Source organism: Chelmon rostratus, chromosome 3 (genome assembly GCF_017976325.1).
Source record: "Chelmon rostratus isolate fCheRos1 chromosome 3, fCheRos1.pri, whole genome shotgun sequence".
NCBI classification, from domain to species: Eukaryota; Metazoa; Chordata; class Actinopteri; order Chaetodontiformes; family Chaetodontidae; genus Chelmon; species Chelmon rostratus.
Window position 1 is genome coordinate 30,287,431 of NC_055660.1, and position 16,250 is coordinate 30,303,680.

General features: G+C 41.4%; 1 protein-coding gene across 1 annotated transcript in view; it reads left to right on the forward strand.

Annotated features, from left to right (window-relative positions):
• glra3 (glycine receptor, alpha 3) overlaps positions 1-10,531 on the forward strand; it is a 47,143-nt gene extending 36,612 nt beyond the window's left edge. The window contains exons 7-11 of the mRNA XM_041934425.1: positions 3,672-3,809; positions 4,441-4,655; positions 6,272-6,421; positions 7,468-7,596; positions 10,202-10,531. Coding sequence (XP_041790359.1) covers positions 3,672-3,809; positions 4,441-4,655; positions 6,272-6,421; positions 7,468-7,596; positions 10,202-10,531 — 962 coding nt within the window. The remainder of the gene's footprint in view (positions 1-3,671; positions 3,810-4,440; positions 4,656-6,271; positions 6,422-7,467; positions 7,597-10,201) is intronic.
• Positions 10,532-16,250: the final 5,719 nt, after the last annotated feature.

The window sequence follows — 16,250 nt, forward strand, 5'->3', positions numbered from 1 at the left end:
ATGTTAAGGATCTTGAGTGGAACCCATTTGTCCCCCCAGAGAGGAGTCACCACCCTTGCAACCATGATGCCCCTGGGCGCAGAGTGAGAAGAGGTTGGTTCAGTCACGACAGCACTGCCTGGGGATATCCTTGCATTTTTAGGAAGTTTCCCCCATACCAAGTACTCACTGCCAGCCGGCAGGGTGACGGCTATGTTGCATCTGACTGTGCCTACTATGTCTGGGACCACATCACCAGACCAACGTTCCAGGCCAGCGAGTAGAGAGAGGAACTGTTCAAGTTCATGGTTACCTAAGCCAGATGTCGACACAGCTTCCCAGTAGCTTGCATCTTTCTTGAACTGACGGATTAAATGTCTGATGACATTTGAGCCAATGATCAAATCATCTTGTTGATTCTCAACAACAAAAGTGGGGACTGATACTCTACATCCATAGACTTCTATCTCCAGATTCACCACAGACTTTGGCCTCACACGAACACCACCACACCCAACGAAAACAATGTTGGTCACCTCCTGACTGCTCAGATCCATAACACCAGCTCCTATAAGCTTCTTCTGCGCTTCTTCACTAAATGAGCAGGCCATCGAACCACTATCTAGCATGGCACGAATAGTTACTCTGTTCCCAACTGTAGCAGTAGTGTAAAATAGACTGTCACTGCTCCTAACTTTTTGTGTGTTTTGAATAACAACAGTTTCAGACTCATTCAAATTCCTAACACTATTGTAAAGCTCAGCTGCATCATGCAAGTGGGAGTTTTCTTCATGACCTGCACGGTCTCCCTCAAGGCACAGGTCATCTAGTTTCCCTGTACCTTGTCACAGGCCTCATTTTTACTTGGACATGAGCGCCTTGTATGACCAGGCTTAAGGCATGAGAAACAGAGACGGGCAGAACGACAGTGGGACTCTGTGGTGTGGCTTCCATCATTGCAGACCTGACAGCTGGTTTCATGGACAGAGTGGGCCTGGTTCCGCACTTGCCTCCCACCAAGCCGTAAGGAGAATCTTCCATCTCCAACCTGCACTTTCGTTAGAAGCTCCCTCAGCATTGACATCATCTCACCAAGCATAGCATCGCCGCCCTGCTGTTGACTCTGTGGCAGCTGGTATGGTGGTGCGGAAGAGAGAGTCTGTTGCTGGTTCTGTGGCAATGGAGGGAGACATGACTGTTGGCTCTGGGGGACTGGGCAGAAAGACTGCTGCTGATTCTGAGACAAAGCAGGAGAGGGCAAGAGAGATGGCACAACCCCAAGAGGGAGAGCTGGGGAAGGGAGAGAGTTAGCACTGGATGCCTCTATGCTACATGTATTGTGAGGCTCTATCTGTGCGTCATTGCAAAATAGTGCTGCTGCATGAGTCCTAGGCATTTTCACAGAAGACACCCGCTCCCGCTGGTATTCATCTATCCTCTCCTGAATTTCTTTTGATGTCCATTCATGTATCTGCTTGTATTTAAACACAGATGCAAGCTCTGGATCTGGGCAGTGCTTCACAAACATCTTAGCAATTTCTCCCGCAATATCCTCCATGTGTCTGCCTTGGCGCTTCAAGCCTTCCACAGCCATGTCTGCAGCCTTGTTGAGGCGTATCCAATAGTCAATGGGATTCTCTCTCTGATTTGGTTGAGTCGAGTAGAAGTCTTGTAGGGGCAGGCATGAAGATGTGCTACTGAAATATTGTATCAGCATGTTGTATATTACATCTGGGGTGCAGTTAGTTGCGAGTGTGGGGTTGCTCCTCAAACCTATCTTAACCACATCCCTGGCTTTCCCCATTAATCTCCCCATCACCTCCTCTGTCTGCGATATGACATCAATGTTTTGCTTCCTGATATACGATTTCATCAACTCAACCCATTCAGTCACTGTGAATTTGTCAGTAGTATCACCCCGGAAAATAACAGGTTCCCTGTCAGATTTTACAATGACATTAAGGTGTGTATTTTCACTGAATGTACTCACATTGCCGCAAGGCTGAGCAGGCTGGTTGTGTGAAGGGGCACTACTTTGGTTGACATTACCAAGAGCACCACCAGACATAAGTTTGGCTGCAATAGACTCTCCTATCTGTGAGCCTAATTGGCAAATCATGTCGCTGAGCTGATGTAATGTGTTACAGTCACCACTGGGCGTTGAATGATGTGGTCCACCCCATGACACCTGCCCCATAGGCGACGCAGTCAGATCCTTGTCAGACTCTAAGCCCCTATCTCTTGCTGGCAACACAGGTGAAGAACCCACATCTCTCCCAACAAACCCACCAGACTGTGAATGAACTCCCATTACACCTCTACCCCTCCCCAAGGAGAAGCGACTGTTTTCAGACTTATCACTTGGCTGAAACCTGCTAGCCATTCTACCATGAAAACACAGAGAAAAATAAAATACAAAAAAAAAATAAAACTTAAAATAAAACTTAAATTCTGACTCAGAGGCGTAAATATAAAAAGTTCAGCGAGAGTCCTGTTTAGTCAGTGTGGCTTTGATAGTCTAGTGTACCTGATCATAACCCAAACTCCAAGACTGATAATGATCCACCATGAACTTCTTCCATGTAGTCCACGCTGCAACCTCGGTCAGGTGATCTGCGTCAAGCTGATCTTGAATCACGGAGTCACGGCACCAGTGTAACAGTGAGGAAGAATGGCACGCCCACACAGCATTTGCTCTCGCTCTTGCACTGCCTTTATTTCTGGCAAAGAAAAATTGACAGCACACAGTGGTCACCGACAGCACAGCTGTAGCCTTTGAAAGCTGTGTAACAGAAATGACAAAAATCATGAAATAATATGACATTACGGCCAGGAAAAAGCCGGCTGGTGCATGGCTAGCTAACTAGCATTAACTACATTTAGCCACGACAATACTCGTGAATAAAGTTAAAATATGTGCACAGAAGTGCCTCTAACTTTCACACTACATTATGGTATTGTTTATAGTCATGGTGTAGGTCACGGACAGTTGCAAAAACAATTTTAAAACATAAAACAAAGAACTAACGATCGCAACATCGCTCACATGCACCCACCTCCAGCCTGCATATATTTCCTTTTTGCCGAGTCAACGACAGTGCGCATGAGGAAACCCTATCTGTGCTGTTGCACGAGTACCACCAGGTGGCTCCAAAACTATGTACAAGGAAAGCAAATAAATTTTGAAGAAACTCATGATAGTTATTTTTAACTCTGTTACATAAGCATGATAATTACAGCAGTTTGTGCCTACAATAAATACTAGTTACTTATTTATCCATTTTGTGGGCAGCATCACTTGTTTTGTTTCATTAAATTTGTAAATGAAGTAATTTAACTTTAACTTTTCTTGTAATAAAGTATTTTTATTGTCCGGAGTTACTACTTTTGCTAAAGTCAGGTACCTGAATACTTCTTCCACTGCTGCCTGCTGACCTGCTGCTTGATTATGCAGACGGTGTTAACATGACAGTCTAAATCTGCTGAAAATTAGGCAGGTTTTGCCTCATTGTGTTCTTGCTTCTTTTATTCCTCAAATAATGTACTAAGAATACTTTTTTGTGACAGAATTGATAAGAGTGCATCAATAGTGTATGTATAATAGGGGGTTAGTCAAGATCACTGCTGTCCTAAAATCAAATAACAGAGAATCAAGTCGATAATTAAATGATCTTGTGGTTTGCTTTTTTCAGTTGGTTACACCATGAACGATCTGATCTTTGAGTGGCAGGAGAATGGACCGGTCCAAGTGGCTGAAGGCCTCACGCTCCCACAGTTCATCCTCAAAGATGAATCAGACCTCAGATACTGCACCAAGCACTACAACACAGGTGACACACACACACACACACACACACACACACACACACATACACTGCTGTCACCATCACATCACAGGCTGAAAAAGTTGCCACATTTAATCAATCATGTTTGTCCTGCTGGGTTCAAGTCAAGAAAAAAAGCTGCAAGAGGGAGAAACAAACAGACTGACATCCAAACTGATGTGGTCTTTTCATTAAATGGGATATGACCACAGACAGTAGACGAATATGGATGTGGTGTCTTTGACCTGGGGCACTGTGTGGGGGTGGGGACATTGACTGATTCAGGGAAGGTCAGAGGATGGCAGGGATTATGCATGTTTATAGATTTTGGGCCTCATAATGAGCTTGACTCCAAGTCAAGACCATGTTTTGTTACCTGTCTATGACTTCAATTGGTTTCTGAAGGGATGTGTTTTGAAGACTGGCATAAAATGAATACCTCCTGCCATCATGTTATTTAGTAGAACCATAAAATCCATGAAGGGTGAAGCCTGGGTGGAGTGGGTTTGAAGAATAGGTAAAAGCAGCAAACAGTGCCTTGTAGGATCATAAATGTGCCCCATATTTATTACTGATTATTCTTCTTAATACATGTAATCAGTGAATAGTATTTTGGCATTGATCTGCTTTGTCGCAGGTAAATTTACTTGCATTGAGGTGCGGTTCCACCTGGAGCGTCAGATGGGCTATTACCTGATCCAGATGTATATCCCCTCTCTGCTCATTGTAATTCTGTCCTGGGTCTCCTTCTGGATCAACATGGATGCTGCCCCGGCCAGAGTGGCACTGGGCATCACTACTGTCCTCACAATGACAACACAGAGCTCAGGCTCCAGGACTTCACTGCCTAAGGTCTGTATCTGTGTATCTTATTATTCATCTGGTTATGTGAGGGCCTCCTTTAGGTCCCTTTCATATACCCCTGATAGTCTGGGTTTTACCTTGGCTTTTAGCCATTGTTTACAGGCCCCCTGTACCGAGTAAGCCAATACAGATATATAGTGAAAGCGCTGCTGAAGTCACACTATTAGCTTGGAGATCATATGAGCGAACACATAATGGAGCTAAAATGCATTTCAACAAGATACCACACTGAACACTTAACAGTTTTCAAGCTTTTTGCTTGGTTTTCACATTTTTTCTAACAGGCCTATGGCTAAATGTGTTAGATGGGAGTGTCATATATTACCTTTAAGTTAAGGTTAGTACTACTACTACTACTACTCAGAAATGCATTGCACAGTGCATTATTTGGCATGTGAATGGTACTATACATGTAGATAAAGGAGTTGTCAGTGCTCAGTGTTCAACGCAAGAACCATAAAGCCTATTGTTATGTTTTTTTGTTGTTTATTTATTCATTTATTTATTTTATATAAGACACATAATTTCTTTTTTTGCGAGTGTTCCCATCATGCTTTGGGTAATGTAAACAATAAGTGTAATGTCGCTATAGAATCAGTTAGCTGTGGTGTACACCTTGTCCCGCTTTTCTGTGTTTGTTTTTTCATATTGTTTTCATCTTGGTGAATCTACACTATAAAAAGTCAGACTGCAAATTTCTGATTCAATTCAATTCCTGTTTGTCTGTTTGTACTGTAACCATGGATGCATAGACATATTGTATCCATCATAAAAGGGTTAAACTCTCATGTCTTTGATACAGTATATATAGACACAGTTTAATATTCTGAAGCACATATGTCCTTCTATTTACAATATATATAAGTGACTGGGGGAGGAGGTGGTTACAGAGAGTTGATATATTCCCTCCCCAGAGACCTGAAATGCCTCTTTTTTCCATCCATTTTTATTGGTGGGTGTTTTGCATGGGCAAGCACAAGTATGTGTTGATTACACACATCACACATCCGCTAGAGCGTGAGTGAGAAAGAGCCCCTTAGTCCTGTTCTGGTATCTTGTATGCATGAGAAAAAATCCGACATGGAGCACTTTGTTACATAACCCTTATTAGCACACCCATCTCTCTCACACATACTGTACACATACACCTCAACAACATGACTGAGGCTGTGTGTGTGTGTGTGAGTGTGTGTATTTAGAGGTTTCTCATGTTTCCAGTGCTCAACAGAACTTTGCACTCCAGTATGTTACACTTGTCTGAATAAATCATTATTTCATAAAGGAAGGAGGAAATGCAGATGGATTTATGTGAAGGGCGGCAGCTGCAACCGTAAAGTAGTGCCTGTAATGATAGTAGGAAAACATGAATTACTTAGGACGTACACTAGAAGAATTGACTTACATTTTGACTCACTGTTGTGAAAGAGAAAGACAGCCAGATTGAGACAATGCATCTATCCTGAAGACCAAAAATCAAAACTGGACCGACCAAAGTGTTAAAGTTTACTAGTGGTCATCAGTACGTCGTAGGGAAAACAAAATCATATACCTTTAGACAAACTCTCATTTGCATTGTAGGATCATCTGTGTATGTGTGTCTTCAGGTCTCTTATGTCAAGGCCATAGACATCTGGATGGCAGTATGTCTCCTCTTTGTCTTCTCTGCACTGTTGGAGTACGCTGCTGTCAACTTTGTGTCGAGGCAACATAAGGAGCTTCTGCGATTCAGACGGCATCACAAGAACAAGACCAAGGTAACGAAAAATCCCACAACAAAGAACACAGCCCACACAACATCATCCAGTGTGATCATTCAAAAAAATAAATTACACTTTTACAGCAATACATTCCCTCTATACCTGCATATTTATACATACACACTGATTTATGCACTTCTTTTGTGAAAACAGTATATTGTAAAATAATCTTGTTCTCTGGTTTGAGGCTGCCACCTTGTGGTGACATTTTGCTATTGCAGTTAGATGAGAAAGAGGAAGGGAGAGGTAAAAAAATAAGTAAATCATGATGTTGCAGAGTAACGTTGAAAATGACTCCTGATGTGTGATAGTAGATGAAAGGTGTCAGTACATCTGAATGTGCATGTTTGAATATCCAGAAACACCACATTTCACTTACTGTATTCATGCCTGATGTGTGACAGTAGATAAAAAGCATCAATGCATCTGACTGTGCATGTTTTTTTCATTTTCCTGGCTCACCTCATCTCACTTACTGTATTAGTGCATGATAAAGCATGGCTGTTACTTCATCTAAGTGGTTTTATGAGACCTTAGTTCACAGTTGAATTATTTCTCTAATAGAGGTTCATCCAAGCGAAGAATGAGCCTGTTGTCAATGCATGATTATGATCTCTGTGGGTTGGGAAAGGATCAACTCAGCATTCAGTCAACTCACATATACAAACAGCATTTACTTAAAAGCAAAATTGAAATCTAAAATTTCAATATATGTCAGTTTGCCTAGGAGAGGCAACTCAGTAAAAAGAAAATTAGAAACTTTTCTCCTCAGTTGAAGTCATTTTGAAACAAATTGATGGATAAAATACCTGTGAAAAATCAAACATTCATGTGTTAAGATAACCACCGTACATTGATTTAACTCAACTGTTCAGAGTGCAGACCCACCCAAACAAAATGTAATTGATGCCATTATCATTTAAGCATTGAACTCATAGGTTGACTAAATTAATAGGCGTCCCAACCCTGTTTTTGGATGATTTTTTTTTTTCCCTTTTGGTTTCTGTCTCTTGACTACTGGTGTGCATACTGTCAACTGGTAGAACAGTGGAGGTGCAGTTGATCCAGAGGAGCTAGCTGATTCCCTTCGCCATGTTAACATTGACAACGGCCTCAAATCAACAGACCCTCTGTATGGATCTATGACCAACATTTACACCAGCAACCACAGGGTAATGGTACAGTATGTGTGTGTGTGTGTGTGTGTGTGTGCGTGCGTGCGTGTGCCTGTGTGTGTGTGTGTGTGTCTGTGTGTGTGTGTGTGTGTGTGTGTGCCTGTGTGTGTGTGTGTGTGTGTGTGTATGTGCGTGCGTGTGTGTGTGTGCCTGTATGTGGACATGTGTTACTCAGATTGTGGGAGCATAAATCTGTTTGTACAGTCACATTGTGGGGAACAGCCTTCCTTATGGGAACCAAAAGTAAGCTCCCACAATGTAAATCATTACATTTACATTGTGGGAACTTGGGTTAAGGTTAAAGTTAGGCAATTAGTGGTTGTGATTAGTTGTGGCTAGGTTGTGTAAGTCTCCAGCAAATGAGTGTGTGTGTGCGTGCGTGTCTCTTTGCATGTATTTGTGCATGTTTCACTTGAATGATCCAACCAGCCTGTTGCTGTCAGTACATCCCCCATCAGTTTGCTGGTTTAGGGACGATGCGGACAGGGACACTGGTTGATGATTATCGTAACGATAATCATGATCATCAGTCATTATAATCATTATAATGATCATGTGGCAGTCTTCAACTTAGGCAGTTATAAAGAACATGACAAAAGAGATATCAGTGAAGCTAAAAGAAGAAATAGGAACACCACTTTGCTACATATTTGTGAAATCAGCATTGTTAATTTGCAAAAGAAGCAAGGAGGAAGGAACAGTTCCACAACATGGACAAACATATCACAGACTATTTGACTTTTTTTCAACTTACAAAACAAGTCAGTCTCTCTTCAGTCTTCCAGCAAAGTGAAGTTATGGACCTGTTCTGAATGAAATGATCGCAAAAAATCGCATAATCAATACTTCCTGAATAAGCCTGACCTCACTTTACTGATCATCTTCCCAACTAATGCCACATATCAGCCTCAGTGGAAATTGCCATCCTGTAATTGGTTACAGTGACATACATTTGTATTTATCTGTGTGTAAGTTGCTTGCCATACACCCACATTTGATGCTATTTTCCATTTTCTATGCTTACGTTACATTCCAGTTTCTGTATCAACTTACCTTGATAAAATCTGGAAGCCAATCTCACATATACAAAAAAAGATGGCACTGTCATCAACTGCTGTGATCATAACCTCTGTTTGTATCCATAACAGCTAAAGGTTGGTTCTTTTTTCTATTTTGATACTCTATAACATTGGTCAGACACTGACCGGATACAGCCACCTGCAGGTGGTGATATAAGGCCACCAGCCCACACTGTTGAATGAAACATAATGCAAAAAACATTCCCATTGAGGGGATTGAACAATAGAACATACAATAATAGTGCTCATCAATTTTTTCACTTTAACAAGTAATGTCTCGTTGTGACTCCTTATCACAGATTAAGGCCTTTTCCTTCTTGAATTGCTTCAGATAAAGCATGTCTAATTTTGTGTAATAGATGTATTCTTATTCTATCTAATTCCTTTGATCATCTTGTGCCTCCTAAGATTTATCTTGTGACCCTTAGCTACTGGCATAGGTCATATTGATGCCTTAAACATGACATGCTAGACTTTAGTTTGAGAAAAGCTATGCATTAAGCACAGTGTCAGTAGGAAACCTTAGGATCTTAGGAAATATTCCAGGGACCAATTATCAAACTATTGTTTAAATTTGCGCAAGATCTGTAATTGATTGTAAAATTATGACACGGTAAATGGTCAGCTTTAAGTTCCATCTTAGCCACAAAACAAATTAGTTACATGCTGTAACTCCAGATTCTGTAAGTATAGGCATAGCCCTCTAAGAGATGTCGCTAGCAGGGGGCCTAAGTGTTTAAGAGCTTCCCCTATACTCATAGAACTTGGAGTTACAGTACATAATTAACATTCTATTTCATGTAGACCTTGCCCTCTAAGAACTGTCATTATGTGGTCAATCGTGAATGCTGATGTAGTCAATAACCAAGACTATATCAGCTAGATCACCAAGTTCCAATTCAGTTCAATTCAATTCATTTTCATTTATATAGCACCAAATCACAACCAAGGTTGTCTCAGGACACTTTACATTTAGAGCAGGTACAGACCAAACTCTTTCCACACCAGTTACAGCCCCATAAACTCGAAACATAATATTATGTAAAATTCAGAGCAGATGAACTTCTTCATCTTCACTTTGTTCTTCACTTGTTGACTGCTTGATGCTAAACAAAATTTGGCAGCAGAGCTCAGGTCCTGACGGTGTTATGTGATTGTGTGTATTGTGATATTCTGTGCATGAACACTTGACAGAGGCAACTGTACAGTGAGTAGTGACGGGAAAAAAATCTGCATGACTGAGCATATGCACAGGAATAAACCCAGTAGTGACAGGTCTTAGAGGGAGAAGGTCATGCACCAATGCAGGCATGAGTAAGAGTAAATAAATAAACTTCTGAGGAATCACAAATATGTATATTTTGTGTGAAAGTTTACATGTCTGCACCAACCAAGACCAATATTGTTTAGAAACAAAGCAGTATATCAATTCAACGGACTGCAGTCTGTGAAGAGAATAATACATGAGTACTATTATCTGATCTGTGACCCCCTCCTCCTCCTTCTCCTTGTCTCCACAACAGGAAGGAGAAGTACATGAGAGCAGACTGACCTCCACAGGTGCTGTCACCTCCTCTCCTAGCAACAGCAAAGACTCGAAGGCCAACACCAATAACACTGTTACTGTACTGAACACCCCAGGAGCCACAGCAAAGACTACCCAGAATCCACCAGGAGCAGCAGCAGGTGGAGGGGGTAAAAGCACTGAAGAGATGAGGAAGTTATTTATCGACAGAGCCAAAAAGATTGACACTGTGTCGAGAGCCGGCTTCCCTCTGGCCTTTCTCTTCTTCAATATATTCTACTGGGTTCTTTATAAGATACTACGACATGAAGATGTGCATAAACCATAGAGAAACAAAGAGCATAGATTTGCATATACAGTATGTGTGTACACACACACACATCCTTGTACTGCTGTTCATACATAAGGACACATCACTGAATACCTTTATTTCCCTTACTTTACCCTCACCATTCAGGATGACGTCACTTTCTAAAAATGTCCTGATTCGGAAGTCATAAAGCTCGTATCAGAAGCAATCACAATCCATGTATAAAGACACACAAAGCTAGATCAAACCACCAGCCTCTGCATGGCAGCAAAAATAGGTGGAGTGTGACGGTTACTCAGGCTTATATCTGACTGAGTAAGTGCTTATAGTTTCTGTTACACAGTTAATCTAATAATAAAAGCTCTTAACAACAGCTTCCATGTCCATCTACCACTAATCACTAACGTCTTAGCGGATAAAAGATAGGGAAAGTGTGGCCAAAGATGCTGTGTAACACCCAGATTACCCATTAAAAGCTGTGGCAATGGTATGAAATCGTAAAAATTTGCCTCTACCCATATTCACATTGGACATTTTTACTGATGGACTATTGCTTGTCCATGTCAAAACAATCCAGCCCTATAAAGTACAAATTTAATGTTATCGTGCCTCCTTTTTATCTAATGGCATAATGTGCTGAGGAGGATGTGTTGCGACAGAGACAGTTAATTTTCCCTTGATTTGCCATTTTGGTGTCAGAATATTTAGAAGATATATGGCTTGTGAGAGAGGGGTCCAGTGTTTACATCACTGGCTGTGCAGTGAAAGAATAAGTCCTAATCTGTGCTCATGATCACTTCTCCTATTGGAGGGAATAGACTCAGGACCTGCCGCAAGACTCCTAAAGGAGCATTTCAGTGGCAACACCCATGTGACACAGATACGGAAGTGCACTGCATCGTTTCTGACCTTTAGCCCCTGTAAGATTCAATAAACTTATCCTGGTTGCCAGAACACAAACACACTGCATCAGTGGCTACATCATGCAAGTCTTATCCCACACAGATGTAATCAGCATATATAATGCAACTTGTAAAGGTATGTTGCCCTGGACCAAAGTGATGGACAGAGGAACAAATCAACTTTTTGATCAGTCAGCCAACGTCACCACTTGGTAGACAGTAAATCAGTCAATAAAAAGAGTGTTTTTACTTAAAACTGCCAAAACCTCACAATATTCTTTTAAGGGCACCGGAAAGGGTTTGTACTGAAGATGCTACCTAAATTCATGTCGGAGTGTATATATTTTTAAAGAAATTTTCAGTTCTTTATGAATGACAGTTAGTCCTTGTACTTGTTCTCCTTCCCTGAAATTGTTACTGTGAGACATTCGCCCTAACCTGGGACTTTTACATCCATTTTAAGACTTAAAACTATGACAGAGACCAAGAAAAGCTTGAGAAACAGAGCGGATTGGATTAATACTCCACCCCATTTACACAGTGAACGCTCCATATATGGGAAAACAACCAGTATGGAGGAATTTTAATTCATCAGCCATGATCAAAACCTGCAACCATGGCTTTGATCAGCAGACAAAGAACTGTTATAAACTGGAGATGTAGAAGACTCCTCAAAAAATGTGTAATATTTCGTACCACAAGAGCACACATACACACACACACACACACACACACACACCAATTTTCCCACTCGTGTCTTACAACTCAGCTGCCAATGCTGTCTTTTTCCAAGTTTTGAGTTTGCTGGCTTTTTCAGAAATACTGGAGGCCATGGAAGTTAAGATTTTTGTGGATGGTAATTTAATATATTGTATTTTTAGTCATATAGATTTTTACAGTATGTGTGAAGAAAATGCTTATATTCCCAACGGTCTCATCTTTTAACATTGTCCTGCATTATGTTACCCTCTCACTAGCTTGCTAAATTGATAGCCCCGGTGGCTTCTAGATACCGACATGTTGAACAGCAAGCATATCATGAACCCAGCTTCTCTGTTTGAAGGCAACATTTTTCCTAACCCACCTGACTCTCCTTGTGATTGGCCAGTACTTGTTGCCTTCTTCATAGAATACGGGTGGGGAAACGACATAATGCAGATCGAGCGAGCTTGGTAGACAATGGCAGGACCCTCGCTTAGAAAGCTTAAGCACAGGTTCGGCCATTCCAGCCCTCGTAGAGAGAACAGTGGGGTTTTGTGTTTCAGAAGGACTGTGCTGTTTGTGTCTTGAAAATGTTGTTTGCCGATTGTTGAGTGTCAAATGCCATTTTGAGACCAAACACAAGAAAACTGTCAAGGATGAGGCAGACCAGGCTGAACTCTTTTAGTCTTTGCCAAAATAATGCTACCAAAACAATCACATTGCTCATTGCATTGTGAAACATGGAAAACCATTCACTGATGGCAAATATCTGAAGTAGGCTTTCCTCTATAAGCTAAAAGAGGAGATATTCTAGCACACAAAGAGCGTGCTCATCCCCTCCCACAGTAGTATGACAACTGACCACTCTGAAGCTTGTGTGGAACTTAAAGTGACTAAGTGCAACCCCCTGATAATAGAGCTTAGCGGAGGAGAGCGAGGCCAGGGATCGCATTAACTGGTAGGCATCTGTTTATTTGAAGCTCACATGCCTTTGCATAATCTCTCTTTGCACCAGTCTCTTTTTCATCTCAGATGTGGATGTTTTTGTAAGGATGGTATCATTCTTGCATAATGCTCATATTTTTGTTTGTTCACTTCTTCCTTTTTGACATTTGCCACCATTGCAACACTTGCAAATGAGGAAAGTCACTGAAGGCAGTATGCTGAAATGGGGACTGTGTATATAATTGGTATCCACAGGGGGTTAAAACAATGCACAACTACTGCATCTGTAGTTTATTACAAGTTTATTGCTGATGAACAAGATTAATGATTTCAACTCAGACTCTTGTATAGTGCTCTCATATATACTTTTTTGTATAGCACCTTTCTTACAAGAATTGCTTTTACAGTAATTACAATGTCCTGATTATGGTAGAAATATGTTTTTCAAAAATGTTGCCATGCATGTTGCCTCTATGGTTGCAATAAAATTACAGATCCGTTTGAGATTTAAATTTTTGATGAGATTTTGGTGTCATAATTAAACTGAGTATTGATATAGCACATTGTATCTGTTTTCTACCAGTTCAGAAAAGTTAGAATCTGTATTGTTTGTATGGAAGTCTAACACTCTGAAAGGATAAAGAGGGAAGAAAAATTCATTGTTTGGGGTCTCTGAGCAGCCCCATTTCCTGAAAATAACATTCATATGCAACTGTTTTGCATTAGCAATTCACATTTTGGAGGAAACCCAACACTATAGAAGTTTTTTGCTTTCTTTTTAAATATTCAACAATCTTGCTTCCTTGATCTCTATAGGTCGTGTGTTTCAGAGCTTTGGGGCTGCATCCCCAATTTTTGTTCGACTGTTGCTGGAAACCTCCAATAAACCAGCAGCAGATGTTCACAGTGTTCTTGAAGGTAAATAACAAACAAGGGATTTAGCAATGTAGCTTGGTCCTGGTCCATTAAGAGCTTTGTATACAAGGAGGAGGACTTTAAAATCAGTTCTGAATGTCACAGGAAGTCAGTGCAGAGCAGCTCAAACTGGACTAATGTGCTCTCTTGGTTCTGGTTAATAGCTGAGCTGCAGAGTTTTGAATGAGCTGAAGTCTCTCAGTATTTTTTCAGAAGGCCAGTAAATAATGAGTTACAATAATCAAGTCGTCTTGAAATAAAGATGAATCAGTCTTTCAGCATCTTTTTGGAATATAAATGTTCATACTTTAGCATCCTAGGAAATGCTGGAACTGCTCTCAATTTGCGGGGACTGCCCATTCCTCTAATACCTTTATCTTCTCCAGGTCCGCCCTGTCCACTCTCAGTGACAAAGCCAAGAAAGCAGTTGCAGCATGAAATTCACATTTTTCTGCACCGACAGACAGCAAGTAGTCTCTGCAATGCCTGCCTCACATGCCCCTTGTGCCCCTCCTCAGAACATCATGACGAAACAGTCCAAAAAGTCAGCTGGGATGTTGGTGAGCCCAAAAGGCATCACCAGATACTCAAAGTGTCCCAGTGGTATGTTGAATATTCCAGCCGCCCCCCTCTCTTATCCTAACCAAATGGTAATCATTCCGTAGGTCAAGGTTTGTAAAGGTGGTGGCTTCCCAAAGGTTCAAAAACAGAAAAGACCAAAGGAAGAGGATGTTTATTCTTAATAGTGACAGAGTGAAGACCACAGTTGTCAATGCTGGGACAAAGGCACATATCTTCCCAGCACCAACAATTGAAGAGGAGGGATGAATATTACCTGCTACCAGGGACTCCTTCACTGGAGATGGAGGAGACTCAGAACAAACAGAACGGACTCAATGCACTTTATTATTAGACCAGTCTATTTGAGGGTTATGGTTTTTTAACCACGGGTTCAGAGCATAAGCAGTGATGTGAGTGGGGAGGCAGTCTGTTGTTGCTCATGTGTCCGTTGTTGCTATAAGGTATAAGTGCATAGAGGCTTTTACAGTTCAGCCCAAATTGCTCATGACAACAGGCTGACAGGGCAGATTGCTGGAGCACGAGGGTAGACACCTGGCCACAAGACGACAGGAGTCAGGAAGCCAGGAAGCAGACAATGCCAAAATAGCAACAATACCAGCTAGTCTCAGGAGTTTCAGTGCTACCGACGATTCCACGAAGACTGGGTGGAGGGCTGGCACTTTTATACCGTGTCAGCAGATGGGTCAGGTGGGATCTGGAGAGGAGGAGGCCAGACCAGACCTGCCAGCCATGTCCTGCAGTAAAACACACACGTATTACAAGTATTACTAGGAATTTTGACTGGTAAATCTTGACATTGTAAACTGCAAGAAACTAAAGCTGGACAGACATAGCAACAGTACATACCTGGTGCTTGCCTTAGTAATGGTAAAAGTTAAAACATTTAACTAAAGCTTAGCTAATATGTGCCACCATAAGGGCATTATATACGCACTCTTGCTGGGTTATTGGAGAGAAACTGCACAGAGACATCACATGGCTAACTGTTCTGAACACGATGGCAATTCTGCAGTTCTTACTGTCTTGCAGCCCGTTCTTGTAATGTTTGGTGGTCAGTCCAGTCCAGACTGTGACACATTACATGACAGATCAACAACTGCTATGGCAGGTAGAACCTCCCCACCCCCCAGATCCCAGAAACCTGAGTGGGGGAGTCTTTGGATTCTTGTTCAAGGATGGAGGAAGGACAAAAGATAAGAAGGACAAGGGAAAGAGGGGTGTAAATGATGGGGGACCTGAATCTAATGTTCTGCAAAGTATAAATAATGGGGTTAATAATAGAAAGAAACGTGTTCTTTCCAAATGTATTTAGCATTATTTTTAAGGAAGCTCACGGAAAACATCACAATGCAGATGATAATTTGATGTCACTATGATCTTGCTTTACTTAAAGGAACAAACCAGTACATTTTTTACATGTTTGGTTAGCAATTAACAGCTATTTCTATTCATTTCAGCACAGTGTGAACAGCAACATGCAGAGACCTGAACCTTGAGACCTTGGTGTAATGTATCACTGAGAAGAGCCAGGTGTATAGATGAAACAAGAGTAGGAGGAGGCAGAGTGTAGAAGGAGGAGTAAAGGAAGTATGGGGAGACAGGAGGGCAGGTACAACAAGCTGGATAAAACTTGTAATTATCCTACGGAGTTTACTTAGCCTTTGACTCTCTCCCTCTCTCTCTCTCTCTCT